Source organism: Amphiprion ocellaris, chromosome 5 (assembly GCF_022539595.1).
Source record: "Amphiprion ocellaris isolate individual 3 ecotype Okinawa chromosome 5, ASM2253959v1, whole genome shotgun sequence".
In the NCBI taxonomy this organism is placed as follows: domain Eukaryota; kingdom Metazoa; phylum Chordata; class Actinopteri; family Pomacentridae; genus Amphiprion; species Amphiprion ocellaris.
The window spans coordinates 2,412,982-2,437,452 of record NC_072770.1 but is presented as its reverse complement, the minus strand read 5'-3'; the positions used below and the strand labels follow the sequence as shown (position 1 = coordinate 2,437,452).

General features: G+C 39.6%; 1 protein-coding gene across 18 annotated transcripts in view; it reads right to left on the bottom strand.

The window, feature by feature from the left end:
* cadpsa (Ca2+-dependent activator protein for secretion a) overlaps positions 1-24,041 on the bottom strand; it is a 179,218-nt gene extending 155,177 nt beyond the window's left edge. For 7 of the 18 annotated variants that reach the window (XM_055010582.1, XM_055010583.1, XM_055010587.1 and 4 more), the window contains exon 1: positions 23,433-24,039. In XM_055010582.1, coding sequence (XP_054866557.1) covers positions 23,433-23,777 — 345 coding nt within the window. In that variant the 5' untranslated portion in view covers positions 23,778-24,039. Of the gene's footprint in view, positions 1-23,432 lie in introns of all 18 variants that reach the window. The other 11 variants (XM_055010575.1, XM_055010576.1, XM_055010581.1 and 8 more) reach the window with 3 other exon arrangements.
* Between the last annotated feature and the right edge of the window lie 430 nt (positions 24,042-24,471).

The window sequence follows — 24,471 nt, the reverse complement described above, 5'->3', positions numbered from 1 at the left end:
CAATAAAACTGCCACCCCTATACTATGCAGAACGGGGAAACCCACCTCAGGAAGAATTACCATTAGATGACAGGGAGGAAATACAGGGGACGGAGGGGATCAACATCACCATTTGAATTCACTGAAGAAAATGGCACCACAATCATTCCTCTACAGTATAGATGTGAGTCTCATACCTCCTGTATGGTGATGAGCTATCATAAAGAACATTAACACTTTGGAGATTTCAAAAGGTATGGTGACTCTCCCCAGAGTACGAACACTCCAGCCTTTCCCTTCCCTTCTATTGACACCCTTGACCCTTTTTACAAACACACACTTGGTCACATATAGCTCTTTCCCCCATTTCTGGCAACTGATGAGGAAACAGCCATAAAACTGTTGCTGCAAATCAACAGGAATCCGAAGCAGGCTCTTCCTCCTTTTCATTTCATGTTCCCTGTTCTGTGTGTTTGTGGGATGGTCACACTCCTTTTGATATGGTTTTTGGATAGATGATAAGAGGAGTGTTATGATGCCACAAACATTTCTGACATGGACCCACAGTGTCATCTAGTGACACCACATGGTCTTTAACTCACTAATACATCAATACTCATCCAAATCGTTATTGATTAAATGTGATAACAGTAGAGATCAGTTTTACAGTTATTTTCTTTTAATGCTCAGTGTTTTATAGGTGTTATAGAATGCTGCATGTTGAATTTTTGGTACCGCCATGTTCATGTCATATTTTAATTTGTAGGAAAGTGTAGCTTAAAGTCCATTTAGTAAAGTATGAATTTAGCTGATCTTTAATTTCATGTTGATGGGTCATAGTGAGACAGCTAGAGTTTGCACATAGCATGTATTTTTCAATCTGATTTAAGAAATTCCACATTCCCTTTTTTGAATAGCAAACAACAGGAGAAGAGTAAAGAAAAATGACATTTGCATTGCTTTAATACATTAATACTATATGCCTGATATATTAGCCTTTTGCCTTAAACTTTCAACTTTAACTTTTTCTTCACGCTTCACATTCTGTGTTTCTCTTGACTGTTTGTGTTCAACACACTTATTCAAAATGGAAAGATTTAGAGGTGCTGGGCTGCCATCTTGGGAGACAGTACAGCATTTATCTTAGTACAGGAGGTCCTCGGTTTACGACATCCTCGACTTATGTCGCTTTGCCGTTACGCCGGAATTGATTATGGGCTGGTCCTCAGTTTAACGTATGGCGTTTTGTCGTTACATCGGAACTGGTTCAATGGGACTAGTTGGCAAGCAGAGCGAACGAATATGTTGTCACATGGCAAGTGGAGTGGATGAATACTGTATGTACAGTAGTCACCTGGTGTTTTAAAACAGCTTTGTTTCCATTTGCTGCCGTATTGGATTATGCTACATTCACTAACTTCATTATGGTTCCCAAGCGTAATTCAGACTTACAGTTTACATTTTTGCCAGTATTTTCCTACTGAGTTGTGTTTCAGTGTGAGCTAATGACTGTTTTCGTTACTGCAGTTGTACAAATATGTAAACTGATCGATACTGTCATGCACGTAACGGCTTTGTTTACATTTTCACCGGAGTTCTGACTTACGGCAAAAATCGACTTATGTCACACCGTAGGAACGGAACTCCAACGTAAGTCAAGGGCCCCCTGTACATCCATTGGCTTAGAGATGCCTGTTGATTAGTGAGAAGCCTGAAGGTGATGTCAAGACTGATGTTGTCTCTGCCTGGTGTCTGATGTGACTGGAGGATGACCAGTCACTACAGCTGCCATCTGAGAGCTACAACACAGAGATAATACTGCTGTGTGTGGATGTGTGCAAGTGTGTCAGTTTCAGTTTGTGAGCAGAGGTTTGCAGTGAATACATCTGTGTGTGTGCATGCATGTGTGTGTGCGTGCGTGCGTGTGTGTTTAAGCACTATCCATCTGATGGTAACTACTTCAGCCGGTGTGGCTGCTGGAGTGAAGCTGGACGTGATGTTCTACATACAGTTGAGCTCACAACCTGGAAGCAGTGGATATTCTGGGAGCAAATTCACTTTGGTAGATAACTTAGACTTAACCAGTATAGTGTCTGATATTTGTTTTTCACTTAAAATTGAGGCCTCCTTTTCCCAGTTACAGGTTATAGGAGACAAAACAGCTAAAAACTGATCAAGATGGACACGTTTATACAAACTACCTTAACTAGGATTTAGAAATATTCACAGTAACAGATTATATTTTAGGGACAGACTGAATCTATGGATTTTCAAATTTTTGAATGTCCTTGAACTACTTATGCTTTTGTTATGTGCCATACAGTGGGAAAAGCTAAGTAAATCCAGGCTTTAAATCATCAAAATCATTTTTCTCTAGATGTCCCATTTTAAAATTGTATCCATTTTAAAACATAAACACGTATATGTCTGTTCATTGATTCATCTGTCAAACCAAAATTTATTTGAACTGAAAAACTTTACTTATTGTGTAAAATATTGCTATTTGACAAACATGTGATTAATCACAGTTAATTGATTACAACCCCTCTAATTAAATAGATTAATTTTTTTAATTGCTTCCCAACACTAGTTTTAATATAATTTAGCTTCTTGCTCATACAATATATAGCTCCAAGGAAATCAAGTTCTCATCAGACTAACACAAAAGTGCAGGCACGTATAAAGTATGATCCATCTACACATTAACACTCCAATACTGCACAACCTCACTCAATACAATATTACAGTCATTAGTACTGATGTGAACGTTTTCCCCTCCCCCAGCAGGAAACCTACTCAAGCTTCCTGGCTATGATGTAACATCAAATGGATGCTTAATCCCAGATTATACGCTGCACAGCAGACCAACAAAGGATTGAAGAAGTGCTCATCAGGGCGAGAGCTGCTATTCACACACTTGTACAAGGCTCTCACATGAATACAGGGCAGTGGCAAATACTGCAAACACACACACACACACACACACACGCACACACACACACACACACTAAATATCAATACTTCACAATCTATTTTTGGAGCAATTAAATTCTGATTCAGAGTGTACTGATACTGCATTCAGACAGCTAAAACACTCACCACTCACTCATTATTCACACCAGATCAGCTGCTGGCAACACATTCTGCCAAATGTTAAACTGCAGTCAGCTTCACTTTACTTGCCAAAAGATAGTTGATGCCAAAAGATTATGTATTTCTCCTATTCAGTGAAAATTAACCGACCTTTTGTCATTAGTTTCTTGAGCTGGTAATGTTAGAGGCAGCATGTAGAGCCTGTGATCTCGTGTGATTTAGTCAGATTTCACTCATCTAGTGACAGGGGATTAGTCCAAGAAGTCATCAGTAAAAAGAGACACAAACATCCTAGAAATCTGCCGCTGTGTCAGTTAGTCTTCTACTTTCTAGATTTTTGTCTAGACTACCATGTTTGACTGTAAAGATTTACATAAATGCAAGCTTAACGTGTTTCTTCAACAGCCATTTAATGTTGTCCATTTCTTTATAAATAGCATGAAAATGAAACCTGTGATTCCCTAACTCCCTCCCAACCCTCTCTCAAAGAAATTAAATTAATCCATCCATCCATCCATGATCTATACATCGCTTAATCCTCATTAGGGTCATGGAGGGGCTGGAGTTTATCCCAGCTGACTGAGGGTGAAGGCAGGGGACACCTGGACAGGTAACAGTCTATCACAGGGCTACACATAGAGACAAACAATCACACTCACATTCACACCTACGCACAATTTAGAATAATCAATTAGCCTCAGCATGATTTTGGACTGTGGGAGGAAGCTGGAGAACCTGGAGAAAACCCACACATGTACAGGAGAACATGGAAACTCCATGCAGAAAGATCCCAGGAAGGCCTGGGCTCTTCTAGCTGCAAGGTTGTACTAACCACGCCACTGTGCAGCCTGAAATTAATCTACAATTCAACTACAACAAATATGTTGTGGAGGGAACATAATCTTGTAGTAAATATGCACTTGTAGTGACTACTGCATTATTACTCGGCCAAGGAATGTGGCAGATTTATGTGACGATCGCCGTACATTTGTCCATCTGTTTATCTGTGCAGTAACGTTCTCGAGGTCTACTCACCTCACACAAACAGATTTGGATGTAGCTTTCAGGGAAGTCAGAAATGACACAAGGACCAAATGATTAAATTTTGGTAGTGATGTGGCTTATAGTCTGGATCCATGGATTTGTTAAATATTTCTATGTCATTGCGAGATAGCGGCGCGGTGTCACTGTAACTATGACAACAAGTGAACACTACATGATTGCACATGATTGCAATCCTACTTCAAATCCACCGCTATGGACTTATTAGGACTGATCCGTTGGAAATCATACAACGACTGAGCAGCCTTGGCGGAGCACTGTGCTGTCTGAGTGCTTTTCTTGTTCAGCTTCTTTATGTCCAAGAGTCCAAGAAATATAGTGGTTTTCTTTCATACACACAATGATCACTTGAGACATTATGTATTTATGTTTAAGCAAAATAACCAGTTTTCCCCAACCTTAACCAAACTACAATTGTTGCCTAAACAACAAGCAATAGACTGCATGTGAACCCTGGGCATGAGACTCCAACACTCTATATACCCACCATCCACTCAGACCAGCCTCTGTTGGCTCTGATGCAGTTGATAGGTGCAGCACTTCACTGACTAAAAACATGAACAAATCTTGTCTCTAATCACAATTCAAACATAACTACAAAAATGTTTGAGTAAAAATGTAATTTCTTAGAGAGAGGGTTGCAACCCAAGGCAAGTGTGACCATAAATATTAGCCTATTAGCCTACTGCATTTGGTACAAATGCAATAACTTCTGTACAGACTCTGTCATATGTCTGTAATTTATTTGCATGTAGTATGTCAGCATAAGACCCAAACAAATCCGGGTCAAATTGTAATCAGAATGTGTCTACACTGTGTGTTCAACATAACAGTATTTGAGGCAGGACACTATCAAATTCAACCATTTTTTTCAGAATCACATGCATATGTGTTTGGCAGGGACTGTTTGAGCAAGACTCTGGAAAAACCTGAGCAAGTATGACGTAGACAGTCTCTGAGATCAAAAACCTCCCAGACAGACCCTGAGATTAACAGCACTTTAAAAAAAAGGAATCCACCTGAAATGGTCCACATTATACAAAATCTAGTTTACTTAGTTGTAGGACACAATTATGAACCATCTGTGTTCTACAATCCCAAGAAGTATGGAAACACCCTTTCCTTAGTTCTATCTAAATGAGCAGTAGATTAAACCCCCAAACCTGCACTCCCAAAGGGCACAGATGAGTTGTCACCTTGTAAGGAAATGGAATTTAATAACATCAGCCTTTGTGTAGCGGCAAGTATGTTGCATGTCCTTTGAAATCATGTAAGCATACATGACCCTGCCATCTGAATGCAGGGGATCAGCAACATGCTGAATGGAAACAGATGAACATCTGGCAAGACACTACTGTAGTGATCTGAAACAAAGGAAATATACTCTGTGAGATATGAGACTATGTGTAGTGTCAAGCATGACACATTTCCTTTGAATTCATTGCCAAAGGGACATGACCTTTACTTCTGGATGCAGGGGATCAACAAAATGCTGAATGCAAACAATGAACATCTGGCAAGACACTATTATAGTGACTTAATACAAGGGAAATACACTATGTGAGATTTGTGGCTATGTGTGGCATTAATCATGGCACATTTCCTTTGAAATCATATAAGCATGCATGACCTTCACATCTAGATCACTAACGTGCTGAACGCACACAGATGAACATCTGGCACGCCAATATTATTGTGACTTGATACAAAAGAAATATACTGAAGTTAGAGAATGAACAAGGAAATCGACATGAAACAATGCCCCATTATATGTAGTTAGACCGATGATGTGTAATATGAAATATCAGGCAGATAAAATGTTCAGTTGCTACAGAGGATGAGAATGGGTTGTGTAGCTTAGGGGGAGACCACAGCGTTGGTATGGGATATGGAGGCAAGCAAACCAAAGCCTTAACACGGCCTTCCCAGAGTCTGAGCTAAACAGTCATGGAAGAGAAGGGACAGAAAGCATGTAAGTGCTGAGTGAAGATCAGCCTTTACAATAATATTCATTGGTTTTAAAAGCCTAAGGTTAATGGATTGCTTAAGCTTATCTTAGAGGAAATGGATATAATGCAGCCATGCAAGGGATGGAATTTTTCAGTGCATGAAATTAACTTCCCATGACTAAGAAACACCCTAAGCCACAAAAAGGACTGTTCTAAGAGGGTATCTACGTAAGAACTAGAACACCCGGACCTTTAGTGAGAACTGACTTGAAAATGTTTATCGTTGCCTTCTGGGTGAACCGGAATCGGTGGGGCACATGTGGCTGAGGTGTGCTCCTAATATGGTGGTCCGCTGTCACAAAACACAATAATTGTTTTCGATACAAATTATCTTCCTGGGAAGAGTTTATAGGAGAGTGGTAAGCTGGAGGCTAGCAGGCAAGGATAAGAGCTCCTTGGCCATCTGTCTGCAAAACATTAGTTATTAGCATCTGCAAAACTTCTCCGAATAGATCCAACTTATCCTGGGCCAGAGATATTTGTATTGACTGGAATCTAGAGATATTAAGTCAAGCCATTAATAATATAATAACAGCCATTGCCCCAAATCAATCTCCAGGAATATGATTGGCAGTACAAATGACCAACAAGCTGTAAGTATAGGCCTTCAGTCCCTATAGATTTATTGTGATGTGGATTTTCCTGAGTAGTGTTTTTGTTATTTTATGAAATTCGTAAAATATGCCTTAAAAGTCCCTACTGAAATGAATGGGAAGTATGCCAGACAGCTGCCATGCCCAGCCATCTTTGGAACCCTGTAGTTCTGGCATGTTTTACAGTAGAAACTTCAATTAAATTTTAAGTTCGAATGTGATTAGTCTAAATCCATGTTTGATACCTTTTCTGACTCTGTCTCCTCTTTTCACTGCTCTGTACTGAACAAGGTGACTGGCTGATTGGAGTCCTAATTTCTCAGTTTAGTGTCAAACATGGCTGTCTCCACTGACTATGTATAATGTTATAGTGTGCTCTGTCACCAGGACATATCTAACAGCAGCTTAAAGGCAAATCAAAACAGCCATTGCTACTGAATTTAATTAAGTCTCGATACATGTTCTAACATGTCCCAGACCAATATCTATAAGCCACAGAGTGTTTTGCAAGCTAGGACCACAACATTAATTTGAGGGTTGATTGTTTATTAGATGCAAATGAACTCTATGTTAGTGATGACTGAGTTAAGCTGTTCCATGCTGGGAAAGGCTTAGTCAAGGATCAGCAGCAGCTCCCAGGCTGGCAGACCCCCTAGGAAAGGCATATATATATATATATATATATATATATATATATATATATATATATATATATATATATATATATATATATATATATATACATGCAAATCTATTGGAAAACCATCTGGTCCTGCCCCTTCTCCAGGTTTCATACAGTCAATTGCACTTCCAATTTCTTCTTTGGTAATTTCTAAATCTGGTTGCTGTCTGGATTTTTTTGTTTGTTTTGTTTTTTGCCATGCTGATAATGTACCTGTTTTATCACCTTGTTCATAAAATATTTGTTTGAGTCTTTCGAGACTTGTGGCTGCTCAGGAGGCTGTTGGTTTGTTGTACTCTGCTCTTAACTTTAGTTGTTCTTTTTTTGTTTTTGGGTCATTTTTCTGATAAACTTTTTCTTGTGTAATGTCTTCTACTTTTGTCCTCCAAATCTTGCCTTTTTTGTTGTGATTTTTTACAGTTAGAGCTGGTGTAGCTTATTATATGTTCCTTAAGAAAAGTCTTAAATGCTTCCCACCTAGTAATGGCAGAAGTTTGTGTCTTATTAATTTCAAAGAACTCATTTATATGTTTTCCCAAATAGTCTGTAAAGACCTGGTCCTGTAGTCACTTATGCTAAAAGTGCCATCTAGGTGGGTCTTTTACCAACTTAGTATCCTCATACACTACACAACATGGTGCATGGTCTGAAATTACAATGCTAACGCAGAAGCAGTTTTGTATTTTGGAGTATAATCCCACTGATGTTAAGTAATCGATATGTGAGAATGTATTATGTGTACTTGCGTAACATGAATAAGGCATGTTTTCTGGTTTCAGTTCCCTCCATATGTCTATCAGACCTGGTTCTTTAGTAAAATGCTAAATAGTCCCTCTGCATTGGTTATGTGACTGACTGTAGCCTGTAGACCTGTTGAGTAGTGTACAATTAAAATCTCCTGCTGTTATTTGTTGCCCTGCATGTTGACAGAGTAAGAAACTGATTTGTAAAAAAAAAAAAAAAAAAGCCTGGATCATCTACATTTGGGCTGTACGTATTTACTAAGTTACATAAGTTCAGATTTTTTGACAAGAGTGAACCGTGGAAGATAAGGTATCTGCCTATCTTTTCCTTGACTACATTTGATACTGGATACTGGATGCAACAATCCACATCCACCATACTGACGTTGTGTGAAAATAATTCCTTTCTTCCCACCAATGGGATATTCCCCACTACAAATTCTTCCTCCAGTTATCGCTATTGGCTGTTCCACTCTGTGTGGAACTCCTCTAAAATAGCCACAACAGAAAATGGACTTCATGTTTCCATAATAAACACTGATCTGCAACATCCAACTTATGTTGTCCCCAAATATATACAAATAAGATTACTTTAACACCAATAAATATAAATTATTAAGGAGAAGAATTCTGGGGGGTCAAGCTGTTTCAGATTTAACAACAGTGGAGTCTCTCTGGAAGAATCAGTCCATGTCGGATCGTCAGGCTCTGACTGGGTCGTATTCTTTCCGCTGCTTGTGAATTCAGGCAGACAGATCAGAGTAGAATCTCACCTGCTGATTCTTGTATTTAACCTCTTTCTTTATCCGTGCAGCTTAGATTACCTTCAGTTTGTCCCTCTGGTTGAGGAACTTTAATGTTAGCGTTTTTGGTGTGGAGTTAGCGACCCTCTTCAGTCCAACACTTCATCCTGCAAAGTTTTGTTGGATGTCTCCAGTGTTTGTGCTTTAGCTCTCAGTGTAGCCGTCTCATCTTACGCTGCTGATATCTGTAGCTCGATTTGTGACACTCTAGCGACGCAGTCCAGTATGTCTTGTCCCATGTCAGTAATGACCATCATTATTCCATCAACTTCAGAGAGAAACTACGATTTCATGTCGTTAATTGCCTTCAGTATGGTCTCAGTTTCTACACCTGCAACTCTGTCTCTATTTTCCATATCGTCATTGGCTTACTGGGCTTCACTGCTAGTGCTAAAGTTAGTCAACTTTGCTTGCTTCATCATTTTCCCTTTTTCTTTACTTATCTTATTAGTTGTCATAATCGTAATACTTAGCAGAGTAGTTTTCTGTTACTTTTTCTGCAGAACCAGGTGTTTCATTAGTAATTATCAGAAGTCGGCACAGATTGTGGCAAGGCACATCTTACCAGAGTGCTGCCATAACCAGACAGTACTTTTACTTTTAATAATTTATGTACAATATTATAATTACTCACATACTTTAACCTATGTAACATTTGAATGCACGTCTTTATGCATTCCAGAACTGGAGGACATTTTACATCCCACCCATCAAATTTAAAATAATCCATGTACAAAATATTAAAACATGCAGTTGTTGTGTAAATTTACTTGTCCTGAGACCAAATCTTAAAATATAAAAAATAGGAGAAAAGACTGTTTGAAAATATTTTTTATATTACCAAATAAGTCTGGAGTTCCCCTTTAAATGTCATTTTTCTCTTGTCCCACATTGCATTAACATGCATATTATCAGGATAAGACAAATTCTTTTTACTTTTTTCTTAACTGTTTTCCATCAGTCAGTTTGTCCTCTTGGTCAGCAGTAACAGCAGCTAAATATCTAGCTTCTACTGCTGAGAAAAAGATCACATTAGCATGGATTAGCAACCATGTTACTGTGATTAGAGTAGGGTTAGCAAACAACACAGAAAACATGGAATAAAAATGCTGCCATTCATTGATGTGTAAACTGAGCCAATCAAGCCTTTCAAACCTATCATTGATGAATATGTGGCAGAAAACTGTGAAAGAGAAGGTTAATTTTTCAAACATTTTGAAGCCCAGATGTCTTCCAGTTCTGAAATGACCCCCATAGTGGTAGCAGCTAATGCGTCCTGGAGCCTGGACCCTGCAGCAGACGATGAGCAGGCTACAGAGGTGTGGTAAGCACACGTCTTTATAACTCTACTCACTGAAGTACATTTATCGGCCTTCACACAGCTCCCTATGGGGACACTAAACACACTTTGATGTGCAAAATCAGTGAAGCTTCCCTTGAAGCCCATGCTGATTTGTAGAAATGACAAAAGCAGAATTGGAAGCAAAGTAAGAGGAGGTGTTGAGCAGGAGAGGAAAGAGGAGTGGATTCATCAGAGCCCCTATTGTGGCGCAGAAAACAAGCTGACAGATGGCCTTATTATGTTACTGTGTTGAGTGTCTCACCTGGGAATACTAATCCCCCAGCCTGATTAGAAAAGAAAAGCAATGTTAAAAGAGAGAAAGAGACAAGAAAGCATTCAAATGTACAGTACCTTTACTGGTCAAATTAAAAAGCTGCTGTTATTCTAATTATTTTTATTTATCTATGAACCAGATTAAACAAACATGTTACTCAAACTTTAAGCACATCTTAAGGCCATAAACACCTTGATTACCTTTTTCTTTGTTTTGTATTTTTTTCTAAATTCAGGCAAAATTGAAGTTATTGTGGTTCTAAACACCTTAGAAACACACTTTCTAACCAGAAAGTTGCTCTGGATGGCATCGCCATCACTATATCAGTTAAAACTGAATTGAATTGAAGTGCTAAGCAATAAAATATGTGACTGTGTGCCACAGCAATAAAACAAGTATTCTTAATTAGTTTTGATTCATTATTCATTTTTGAAGTTATATTTTTATACATGACAGCATTAATAATAATAAAAGCTCAACTTTAGGATCATCATCTTGTTCTTTGGTGTTCCATAACCTGTATGGTACAGACAGCGCCCCCCATTGGGTGCATGCTTAATTGAAGGAGATTGTATCAACATGGCTTCATTGAACTCAGCATAAAACAATGGTGCTACATCTAACCTAACTGATGAATGTCCTTCAATTTCAACATCCAAGGCTCAATCCCAGCTGTTCATCCCATGCTATTCATATCTCACAATGTACGTTTACAAACCCTGAAGAACTTAAAGGAGCCAGGTTACAGAGGTCATCACTTACCTCATTTACATCTGATCTAGCTGTCTTCATACTATGAATCAGTGTTTAAATGCAGGTCTGTCATTAGATGTCTTCCCAACTCAAACATTATTTTGAACAAAACAATCTGATCGTTAAAGTCATGAAATTTCAAGCTTTTAATTATTTCTGTCATTTATATCAGGAAATTAACCTTGCCATATGAATGTTATGAGGTCAGAAATTTGGACAGAATTAGGTCATTAACTGGCGGAGGTCAGGTTACAAATGGTGTAAACATATTCCTTACAAGTCAAAATGCAGACCTCAGCCTGCATATTAACATTTACTAATAATGGGCCTCTTTCTCATCAAACTGATATCAGATCGTTCATTCAAATCCAGTGTCAGAAATCCCTGCCATAGTCTTATTGCTAATGTTTAAAAGCAGCAAAAAGAGCCAGCATAGTATTTTGTTTATTTGTCTGCTTTCAAGATAATAAAAAGCAAAACGAAACAAACAAAGGCATGCTAGAGCCCTAAAATTAAAAATACAGCTGTGGAAATGTTGCATGACATGTCCCTTTTAAAAGTTTCCTGATGTACAACGGCTGAGAGACTGATAAAAGTTACTTTTCAAAAGTCTGCATGGCTTTTCTCCTTGAGCACCGGCTTCCTCTCACATGCCACATGCATGTTAGGGTAATGGTGATTAATTGGTGATTCCAAATTGGCTGTAGGTGTGAGAGTGGTAGGACGTAGAGATGGTTCACACCTACAGGTACCTTGGTGTACACCTGGATGACAAATTGGACTGGTCTGAGAATACGAATGTGCTGTACAAGAAGGGCCAGAGCCGGCTGTAGCTACTACGCAGGCTGAGGTCCTTCAACATCTGCAGCAAACCACTCAACCTGTTCTACCAGTCTATTGTCTCCAGTGGACTCTTCTGGGCTGTACTGTGCTGGGGTGGGCATATGAAGGCCAGGGACAGGAACAGACTTGACAAGCTGGTCAACAAGGCTAGCAAAGCTGTGAGGAGAAAGCTGGACTCTGTGGTCCTGGTAGCTGAATGACCTTCTCTGAACAAGCTGCTGTGCATCATAGATAACCCCAACCATCCCCTATACAGCAGCATGGACGGACAGAGGAGCATGTTCAGTGGCAGGCTAAGGTCGCTGAAATGCTCCACAAACAGAATCAGGAAGTCCTTAGTCTGGATCTCCAACTCGTCCCAGTAGGGATGAGGGACCTGGACTTATTTAGCAGACTGTCCTATCTTCATATTATGTTTTATATTGTTTTTATACCTCACTGTCCCTTATTGTATATTTGCAGTGTAATATGCTGCTGGATACCTCCATTTCCTTGGGGATTAATAAAGTATATTTTGATTTGATTTGAGTCAGTGGTTGTCTTTTTGCATTAGCCCTGTGATGGACTAATACCCCTGTCCTGTCCCTGCCTCCAGCCCAAAGTTAGCTAGGATAGGCTCCACCTCCATGATCTTCTACTAGATAAAGTCCCTTCACTCAAAGTTTCTGTGTTACACGACACATTTACTTCTGCTCTCATCAACCTTATTTCCAGCTGCAGCAGTCAGCTACACGGTTAGTGACTAACTGGTTAATGTAGTGGAGTATTTATGATCTAAGGAGTCAATCTCATTTCCATAAAGCATCTTAAAGCTACAAAGACTGACAAACAGAATCAACCTCTCAGCTGCAAACCTCTCTAAGCTTACAAAGTGTTTACAAACAGTACTTTTTACACTATTGGTGACTAGAAATGTAATTCCAGATGCTGTTCTACCATCCACTGTAGGTGTGTAAACAAGGAACAGTTTGCTAATATATTCAGCATTACCAGCTTTATTAGATGACAATATATCAGCATCATGTTTCTTGTTTGGCATCAACTACTGAAGTTCAACTCCACATAGCTTACTGCTGTAGCTTCAAAGCACTTCTACCTGGAGCAAGTGTTTGAAGACCAAAAGACTGCAATTTCCAATCCTCATAAGACATCGTGTACATTAAAGAAACCTTTAAAGCAGGGAACAGCCATGCTATCTCTCTTTTCAGCCCACAGGATCTTAAGCCAGTGCCACCCACTTCCCAGCTGACTGGAAAATGTGTTTGAGAAGCCTTATGAGTTCTATCGTGTGATCTAAACACTGTCAAATTAAACTTTCAGGTGTTCTCTACGATGCAATAGTTGTATGAACTGATGATCAAAATGTCTATTCACTGCTGAAATCAGGATCTTTCTTTTTTCTTCCTCTTTTGTGATATGATTGGAAAACTAAATATCACTACACCAACTGAAACAAGGAATTTACTGATGCAACGTAAGAGCAGCAGTGCCCCAACTACAGCTTTAAACACCCTTTATCTTGTGGAATTGGTGCAGACTATACTGGCACTAATGTGTGTACATCACTGACAGTATATATAGATGGGTGAAGTGTCTGTGATGTCACCCATAAAATTCCTGAATAGTAGTTTCAAAGCTCAGTGGGTGGCTCCGGCCTCTAACTTTTGACTAATCAAAAAATGAGCTAGTCAGGTAAATGTCTTGGGGCCTCAACTGTCCTGGGTATTATTTATGCACATTTAGGCTACTGCTCAAAAGTTTGGGGTCACTTAGAAATGTCCTTATTTTTGAAAGAAAAGCAGCTTTTTTCAATGAAAATAACATTAAATGAATGATAAATCCAGTCTAGACGTTGTTAATGTGGTAAATGACTATTGTAGCTGTAAATGGCTGATTTTTAATGGAATATCTCCATAGAGGTACAGAGGAACATTTCCAGCAACCATCACTCCTGTGTTCTAATGCTACATTGTGTTAGCTAATGGTGTTGAAAGGCTCATTGATGATTAGAAAACCCTTGTGCAGTTATGTTAGCACATGGATAAAAGTGGGAGTTTTCATGGAAGACATGGAATTGAAGGATGGTGGCAAAGTTGTTGTCTGTCATGGAGGACACCTCCCACCCCCTTGCAGGAAACAGAAACATCCCTTTTCCAAGATAATGGAAAAAATTATTGCTGAGTAGATCATAAAGCACCTAACACTTAAAGGTTCTAGATAAAAAACCAAAAGTGCATCATTATTGTTATATTCTTAAGCGATACGAACGATTAAACTTGGATAATATTGTAAAATGCACTGATTCTGTTTTGCTTTACAAAATTTTTCATGGCCAAGCTGCCACTCCTCTACAAGAATTTGTAAAGAAAAATTCCAGCAGATCAACCAGAGCAGCTCTAGAGGTAATTGTGTTGCACCTTTTAGGAAAAGTGCTCTTGGGCAGTCAGTTTTCTCTTTTCCTGCATCACAAACCTGGAATACTATACCAAGTGACATTTGTGAACAACCACATCTCAACTCATTTACGAAACATCTCAAAGCATGGCTACTGGAAAATAAGATCTTTGATCATAACACTGTGTAAATCTGTTTGTCCATTGATGGGGCTTGTTATTGAGGACTCTGTGTAATTTGTTTTAAATGTGTAGACGTGGGCTTCGTGCAATATAGTCATATATAATAGTGTTTAAGGATCATGAGTGATAGTGATAATGGGATATGTGCAATAGTGTTACAAGGGACATGTATAGTGTAATTATGTGTAATGTAGACAGGGATATGTGCAATAGTGATTAGGAGAAATGTGCAATATTATCCTGTGCAACAGTGACAATGTGAAATGTGCAATACAATTAAATGTAACAGTGTCAGAGGGACATGTGTAGTGGACTCTTATGTTATAGTGACAGAGGGATGAGTGTAGTACAGCAATGTGCAATAATGATAGAGGGATATGTGCAATAGCAACAAAGGGATATTTGCAATATAATCATGTGTAAATGTTAATTACTGCTTGGTAGCTGCCTTGGTCCCCCAGTTATTGTCTGTTATGTCCACTATGTGTTATCGCTTGTTGCTTGTTTTTCTTTTTTGTATGTCATTGTTCAGTTATGGTGTTATGCTATTTGTAATTTCTTTATTTTTTATGTGCCAGTGGGACTCGAGATGGAAATTAGCTGTATGGCTACAATCTCTTGTATTTACATGGAAATGTACATTAATACAAATGGCCCTATTTTAAAAAATAAATAACAAAACAATAAATAAACAAGCAAACTGGGCAGCTCCTTCAGTGACAGACTGCTTCACCCGTGGTGTCTAAAGGAGAGATACTGCAGGTCCTTCCTTCCTGCTGCAGTCACACTTTACAATCAAGCTCCCAGTAGCTCAGTTCACCCACCTACAAACTGTGCAATAAAAATGTACATAATGATGCTGTGCAATTTCATAGAAATATTGATGTAAATATTTGTGTTTTTCTTCTAGATGGAGAAAGTGTATCTATACACCATGTGCACTGTGTGCTACTCTTTTTATTCAAACTGTTTTTCTATTTGCTGCTGTTACATCATAAATTTCCCTGCTGCAGGATCAGTAAAGGTTTAATCTGTCTATCTAAATTGTCTGGGTGACCCCAAACTTTTGAACAGTAGTGTATGTCATATTAGTTGGTCAGAAGCAATACAATGTAATGATGATGCAGTGACGAAGATTACACTGTAGAACATGGCACACGTACAAACTCACAAGTGCACACTTTTGCTGCATTGCAGTTTAGCTAATCAAAGACATGCATGCTGTAAAATCCTTCCTTCATAATTAGGTTTTACAGTATTATTTGTTTATTTATTTTCCACAATGATTGCTACTCTTCCAGGAACTCAGCCTCAAAATACATCATAGAGTACACATGGCTCATCTCACTAAACGATAGCCAAAGGTAATACAAACAAAAGGACACAATATCCCAAGAAACAACAGTAATTCAAGCTGCTTTAAGAAATTTCAATATCATAGTAAAGCTAAGATGTATCTATTTTAATGGCGTAAATTGAAAATAACCAAGATTTTGAAAAAAAAAAATCTATACTATTGGGGCAAGAAATTATGAAATTGCAGAGAAATATGCATGTGATATATTTGATCTGGCTATTGCAGTGAGTCAGATAATAAATTGGTTCCAGATAAACTGTTGACCTGTTTTCAAGCATATGTTATTGAAACTGGACTTCATCTTCTCATCTGTATCAATACACCTCACTTTTTCAGGAGTGTGTGATCACCAAATATGACCAGTGCAGTGTTGCTAGCATCATGTCTCCACAGGCAACATGAAGGCGGTTGGTTACTATGTTACAAACTACTACTGTATATTGTTAAGCTTCCAGTCTATGTTTTTACACGCATAAGTACACATCTGTTGGGAGTTAAAATATGTCATTTTACTGCATGTCTTTCCCCCACACTTCTCCCCACTTTTCCTGTCGCTCTCTCCACTGTGCACTATAATAAAGGCCAAGCAATTATATATATGTGTGTGTGCGTGTGCGTGTGTGTGCGTGCGTGTGTCATTTAAATGCAGCCTTCTGCCTTGCTAAACTGAAAGTGAGTACATTCAACAAACATGCTCGCCAGCAAACAAGCAACATAAGTTCATGCCACACTTCATACATGACAGTGGTGAACTGAAGGCCAAGCTGCACATGAAACCGCAGTGTTTTTCAGCTTCCCGTCCCTTAAGTGGAGGAGATTCTCATGGGAGCAGTGATAAATTGTGTATCTTAGTGTAACATGACAGCACCAAAAAAACCTGTTGACAAGGACAGAAAAGAACAAGACCTTTAGTGAGCATTGCAGGGGCATCCTCAAGGTGCCATCTGCATGAAACATTCAGTAAACATGGGGATAGCTGATCCTGTTTGCCTCACTTCAGCATTTAATCTACATGTTTACTGTATGTGTACATTTATTCACACAGTGCTATAACACCACTACAAAACACTTTAGTATCTATTACTGAATGTGTTCCAAGTGCAAAGCAGTGGACTATTACAGCTCCATTTCTTTTTGACTTCCTATAACTTGATACAGTCAGTATTTTTCGTCACCTGCATTATTTCCTTCAAAAACACACCAAAAAGCTCATATGCGTAATTTAGCAACTACCTCACACTGTGAAAGTAGTGGAATTCATTGTCACCACACATCAGCAGGAAAAGTTTTACTACCCAACAAATAACTTTAAATCAAACTGATTTCTGTTTTTTTTTACCAGAACAGATTTTTTTTTTTAACCGAACAGTTAGATGAGTCTCGATGATTCTGGAAATGTCCTCAGAATCTGAGTAAGTGTCATCAAACAAGTTTGGGGATTATTATAAGTTGGTCTAGTAGTTATGAAACTCCTAAAAATTCACCTCATTGTATCACACTTAATATTAAGAATATTTTCATCAAAATAATCCAGCTACATTTACAAATTAGTATTGTTTATTGCCATTATTAGTAATGTTGACAATATCGCCAAAGCATCAAGGATGGTCTTATTCAGACCCTAACTGTCTTAAAATGGCCTAGCTGTAATACAGCACTACTGCCTTCTTTAGAATGTGCAGATCTATGAAGTCCTGGCCTCTGTCTCCGTTCACCACTCGCCACACAGTTTACCCTTGATTCGGCTCAAATACTGTAAAACTACAAGGTTTCCACAAAAAGCTATTCCTGTTTTTGAAACTGCCATCAGTGCACTGTAGTTCCAAGGTGAAAATGCGCATGATGTCTTTCAGTGAAATACAACATATGTTGACCAGGTTTAAAAAAAAAAAAAAAAAAAAAAGGATTTTCATCAGACAGAATATTTAAGTAAATGTCTGGTATATTGTATTGCATTGTCACAGCATTTTTAATTGTATTCTTTTTACTGATATTTATTACTCCACCAAGGAACGCAGTGGAGTTATGTGATAAGCGTTGCAGGTTTGTCTGTCAGTCTGTCTGTTAGCAACGTTACTCAAAAGCGGACCAGCGGATTTGGATGAAATTTTCAGGAAAGGTCAGAAATGACACAAGGATCAACTGATTAGATTTTGGCAGTTCATAGTCTGGATCCATGGATTTATTAAAGATTTCTGTATCATTGTGAGATTGTGTCACAGCGTCACTGTAACCATGACAACAAGTGAACACTACATCAGCTGCTTGCTGATGATGACATGATTGCGATCCTACTACAAATCCACCTCTGCGGACCACAAATTTCTTAAAGATTTCATCCGTCAGAAATCATACAACAACTGAGCAGCTTTGGCGGAGAACTGAGCTCTCTGAGTGCTTTTCTTGTTGTTGATGCAATGATGTGACGGTTGGATTTTACTGAAACTACTGATTATGAAAATGGATGCCAGTTAATTTTCTATCAGTCAGCTAATTGGTTAATCGACCAACAGTTTCAAGTTAACTAATCTTGTTTCGAAAGCAGATTTTTTAATGCACAGTGGTCTGGCTGCATGCTCTGACTTGTTTGCATTTCTTTTAATAAATCCCAATCATCTTGGGTAGACCTAAGCAGAGGATGCAGCTTCAGTGTTCCTTCAAACTACAGATGAATATAATTGTGGTAGTGGATACATTTGCATGCAGAGATACCAGCACTGTCTGAAAAATGGATAAACCACCTAAAAGACAGAGCCAGGCAGCCTCACAGCACAATCCAAATCCTCTGCTAAACTTGTGGTTTTCATTGTGGTAGGTTGTTAGCCTGGAGCTGTTGTTGTTGTTTGTCGTAGCAAAGAAGATTTTAAAAACAGCAACAAACAAATAGTGGAGGGGAAGGACAAAGCTGCCTGAAATTAGTCATCAATGGCAGTTTTACACTCAATACAGCCAATGAGTCCTGCCAAACTGCAACTGCACTTGTCTAATCTAATAATCATAAAACAGTTAAATGTTTCTAAATCAGAACAGAACAACAAAATAACGCAAATGATAAAATAAAGAATAACTACTAAACAATACAACTTGGAGATTAATGGCTGAAAGCAGCATCACTGGATGTTTTTTTCTGCTTTGATGAACAGCTACAAGAGATGAACAGCAGGCCTTACACAGACCAAAAGCATTTCTGTGAGGTAGTCTATGCAAGGCCATGTAAAGCCTCACAAATTAATGCCAGAAAGTTCTAATCAGTACAAAAACAAACTCAACTTTAGCAGAGTTTTGAATGAACTTTGGCTGACTTGTTGTATTCCTTGGAAGACCAAAAAGAACAGCGTTACAATAGTCTCACCTGGCAGTACGAAAAGTTTGCATCAGTCTCTCTGTGTGGATCAGAGAAAGAAAATGACTTCAATTTGAAGATGTTCTTCGAATGATGAAATGCTGCTTTCATTACATAACAATTAAAATTACAATCTGAGTCAAAAATCATTTCAAGATTTCTTGCTTTTTGGTCCTTGTGTATTTAGTCAGAGGGCCAGTTCCTCTCTCAGAGCCTTTTAACCAATGATTAATGTTTCTGAACTTCTGCTTAAACTGTGAAAGATTCTGTGACACCTCGGCATTTATGTCAATACAGTTAACAACCCAGTGTCCTCAGAAGACACAACCCCAGAGATGAGCGTCATCAGCTTAGCTATGGAAAGAAAGACTGTTCCTACGGATTACACTGCCCACTGGTCACATCTACAAATCAAAGCAGCGATTCTAAAACTTATCCTTGTGACACTCCATCGGTAACCTCATCGTGTTTGTAGGAGTAGTCTATTTTTCCCCACAACAATATGAGATAAACAGTTAAAAAACAATCCCAGGCAGGACTCACTTATTCTTTCTAACAGAAGCTGGTGGTCCACAGCACCAGCGGTAGGATTCAGGCTGAGTAGCAAACAAACAAAAGAACATTTGACACAGGATAAACTGATGAGTAACATTTATTACTCTACCACGGAACACGGCAGAGTGTTGGTCTGTCTGTCTGCCTGCCTGCCTGCCTGCCTGTCTGTCTGCCTGCCTGTCTGTCTGTCTGTCAGCAACATTACTCAAAGACAGACTAACGGATTTGGATGAAATTTTCAGGGAAGGTCAGAAATGACACAAGGACCAATTGATTAGATTTTGTCAGTGATGCAGCTTATAGTGTGGATCCATGGATTTGTTAAAGATTTCTGTATCATTGCCAGATAGCGGCACGGCATCATTGTAACCATGACAACAAGTGAACACTACGTCAGCTGCCTGCTGACGATCATGATTGTGATCCTGCTACAAATCCACCACTGAGGACCACAAATGTTTTAAAGATTTTGTCTGTTGGAAATCATACAACGACTGAGCAGCCTCAGCGGAGTACTGTGCTCTCTGAGTGCTTTTTCTGTTTTATAACTACACATATTTCTGCTCTTTATACATTTCTAAAATCAGGATTTGTAAAATGCAAGAAAAATCAAATGTCATTCACTGAAGCAGAACTATGCAAGGCTTGTTTGAATAGTTTTTCACAATGAAACACCACTTACGTCATGTACTGATTTTAGATTCACAACCGGTCTGTTTTTGCGTGTGTCCCCATTTTAATCAAGCATCTGAAGCCAGGTGATGCTACTGTCAAGCTATCTCTGTTGTTGCTCCTATGAAAACACTGCAACAGTAGATACTTTGAAGTCTGAAACACTGTTCCCTCCATTGCTACAAATGTGTCCATTTCTCAGACATGAAGAGTGTTTTTACCCAAGAGAGGGAACAGGATATCCAAGCAGAATAGTCACGGATACAAGTCATTTCACTTCAGTGTGCTTCATTGGCATAAATATCAGGTTAATAATATTGCCAAAGCATCGACGAGGGTGTCATTCACAAAAAAAAAAGGAAAACACCGGTGTGTATATTAATGTGTGCTGCCTGGTGTTCCCATTGATGGTAGGATCACGAGTCAGGCTGACAGAAGCACCCTGTTCACTGAATTAGCTTTCTGTTGTGTGCTGTGGTATAGATGCAGGAAGAATATTTCAATAACTTTGCTGTATTACTTCAGGCTTTAGAAAGACAGAAGGTATGAATCATTATGCAAACAAGTGCTCTTGTTAAGTCTATTCATGAATTCTGTGATGAATAAGAACAAGAAAGTATGCATGCAAAAGTTTGACCACTTAACACAAATAGTTAAGCTGTCACAACAAAGCATGCAAAAGTTTCAATTTATTTGTAGTCAATAATATTGAAATTCAAAAAAAGTAATGTGTATGTCTTCTGATGTTTGTAGTTTATTCTTTGCAGTGGATCTCAGCCTACACAGTCCTGAGTCCTTTGTGATGAGCTAAATAACCACAAGGACTTAATTGAATAGGAGAGTGGAGGAGGATCACTTAAAATGACATTAATGATTAAAATAAGAAGGATAGAATCCAGAGAGAGAAACAAATTGAGACAATCACAAGACAACAAGACAAAAATCAGACCCGTGAGGTTGAGCCACACTGCTGACAGAACTTCATGTTGCCACATCAGTACACACACTGGGCATGTTTCACTTGTTTATCTCATTACTACGTTTTTGTCAGTCCAGCTGTCCAAACCAGCCTTGTATGGGATCACATTTTGCATCTATCACTGCAGCCAAAAGCATCTTTTCTTCCCGGCTTACATATGTAACTGCTGTGACTATATCTGTTAAAACTTGTTGGAGTACTACAGTCACTTTCATTGGTATCCACCAGGTGTGGATTTAGAGTTATCCATCCATCCATCCATTATCAATATACCGTTTAATCCTCAGTAGGGTCACGGGGGGCTGGAGTCTATCCCAGCTGACTGAGGGTGAAGGTAGGGGACACCTGGACAGGTAACAGTCTATCTCAGGACTACACATATAGAACAACAATCACACTCACATTCACACCTACAGACTATTTAGAATCATCAATTAACCTCAGCATGTTTTTGGACTGTGGAGCACCCAGAGAAAACTCTCGTATGCACAGGGACAACATGGAAGAGGGGGGGAACACGAACCGGGAATCTTCTAGCTGCAAGGCCAAAGTGCTAACTACCACATCACTGTGCAGCAGAGTCACACTATCATTAAATATTTATGAAGTACAGACCACTGGGTCTCTGTAAGTTCTGACAAGGTAACGATGTCAGCTTGATTTTACTCAGTAAAGTGTCAGATGCTTATTTACAGCTTGCCCTCACACTCTTCTGACATTGCAATTGAGATGTCTCCAACATAAGATGTATGAGACGTATTCAACAATATTGGATTTTCTTGGATTTCTTTCCTTACTATGACATCATGTTTTTCACCCCACTCCCTGGTGTGTTCATTTGAAACACCTATAATCGCTTTTGCTTCGAGCATGTGCGATCAGCATGATGTACAAACACCTTGCTGTTCTTAAAGACCTGCAATACCCGCACATAACACTAGGGGTCTGTCTACCCCCCACCCCCACGGCCACACAGCTTGCTCACAAATAAAGTGGTATGATTCCATGAATTCATAAATGGCTGATTTGGAGCTTTTATAATCAGCAAAGAACATTTTTCCAGAAAGAAGCTGTCATGGTGAGAAGCGTACAGAAGCCGCCTCTTCTGTGCATTGACTTGTTCTGAAGGGAGTGTTGTTTGAACCAGAAGAAGGAGGGAACATTGACTCTGCTATGCCCAGAGGCAATTCACATATGGAAGCGCTGTTACAACGGGTGGTGACAACATCAATGTCTCTCTCTTGTCATCGTTTAGCCTCTACTTTTGTTGTCTGTGTCATTCTTTAGTGTGGTTTCATTGTTTCTGGAACCCGTTTAACAGTTTTATGAAACAGTTAAGCTTTGTCACCCTAACGCCAGGACGAAGGAAAGAGGCGAAATGAAGTATTTTGAATTTTAAAAAAGAGATATGGACTCATACAGACATCTGCTCTTACAGAGTTCAGCCCCTGGAACATGTTTTATGCAGTGATGTAGTGTAAACTATCACCTGATGCTGCGCTTCCTCCATCACACTATCAACCACCTTTAGATCATCTTGTGATGTGTAATAAATGTGATATAAGAAGAGTCTTCACCTAAGACTGCAAGCTGGAGTAAAGTGAGGTGCATTGCTCTCTTGAACATTCGACCAAAAGACCAGCAGCGACATGGTGCGACTGAAGCAACAGTTGGTGTGTATCTAGCAGACGGCTGCTCGGAGTGAAACATGGATTTAAAGCACCTCCTTTAGCTTAGCTCTGGGGTTTTGTGTCGCTTTTCACACTGATCTTACCTTCTGCTGCCTCCTGGCCATATCAGTGGGTTGTTTCGCGTTGAACGGATAGGCAATGCAGCGCATCACAAACACATACAGCTGGAGTCTCTTCTTCCTCTCCTCCTCCTCTCTCTGCATCTTCTCCAGGTCCTCCTTCTCCTTGTCACTGCCAACCGACGGGCTTGGACTGGAGGGTCGGCCACCGCCGCTCCCATGGCCCCGGGGCTGGACACCTCCGTGGCCGTCGGCGGCTCGGCCCGGTGACAGTCGGGCTCCTCCGAGGCTCTTCGGGGCCGCCACCTCTTTACGCTCCACCTCCAGCATCTCATCTCCTTCCTCCTCGCTGGAAGACGGATCCAACATGCTGCTCGGGTCTGGATGGAGACTAAATCTCAGCTCAAAGGTAAAACTGTAAAAGTAGGAAAAGGGTGCAGATCAATCGTCCACCACAGGGAGAGGTTCCAGGGAAGCCGCTATGGAGACGGAGACCTGGCTGCTGAGTCGCTCACACTGTTGCTTCTCAAGGAAAAGAAAAAAAGAAACTGCCGTCAATCTCAGCAAGAAAAATTAAAGTGTTGTGGAGACTAGTTGGCTGCGTGACTTACAAGCCGTTCAACTCTGCCAGTCAGCAGCACATAGGAGGGATTTATGATAAGAGCAGATCTAAAGGGGGAGGGGTCGCCGGAACAAACAGGAGAGACGCTGCTGCTGCTGCTGCTGCTGCTGCTGCCTGGAGGAGGAGGAGGAGGCAGGGAGCTGACCGCGGTGCTGAACGCAGGCTGCTCTGGGATCAGTCTGATCACACTGTGAGCACAATGGATGAAAGGCCACCTGATGATCCAGCTGAGTCAAAGAGGAAAGGTTCACACAGCAGCGAGGAGGAATCACAGCGCTCGGGCTTTCACAATAAGAGCTTCAATCCTGCTTTCAAATCAATTCGCAATCAAATGATCAGGCGAAAGGTTCATGTAATGACGAGTCGATCTGCTCGTTTATCCATACATAAGCATCTTTGTACAGTGGATGGTTCTCCAAGTATCTGCATTTTTGTATCCAA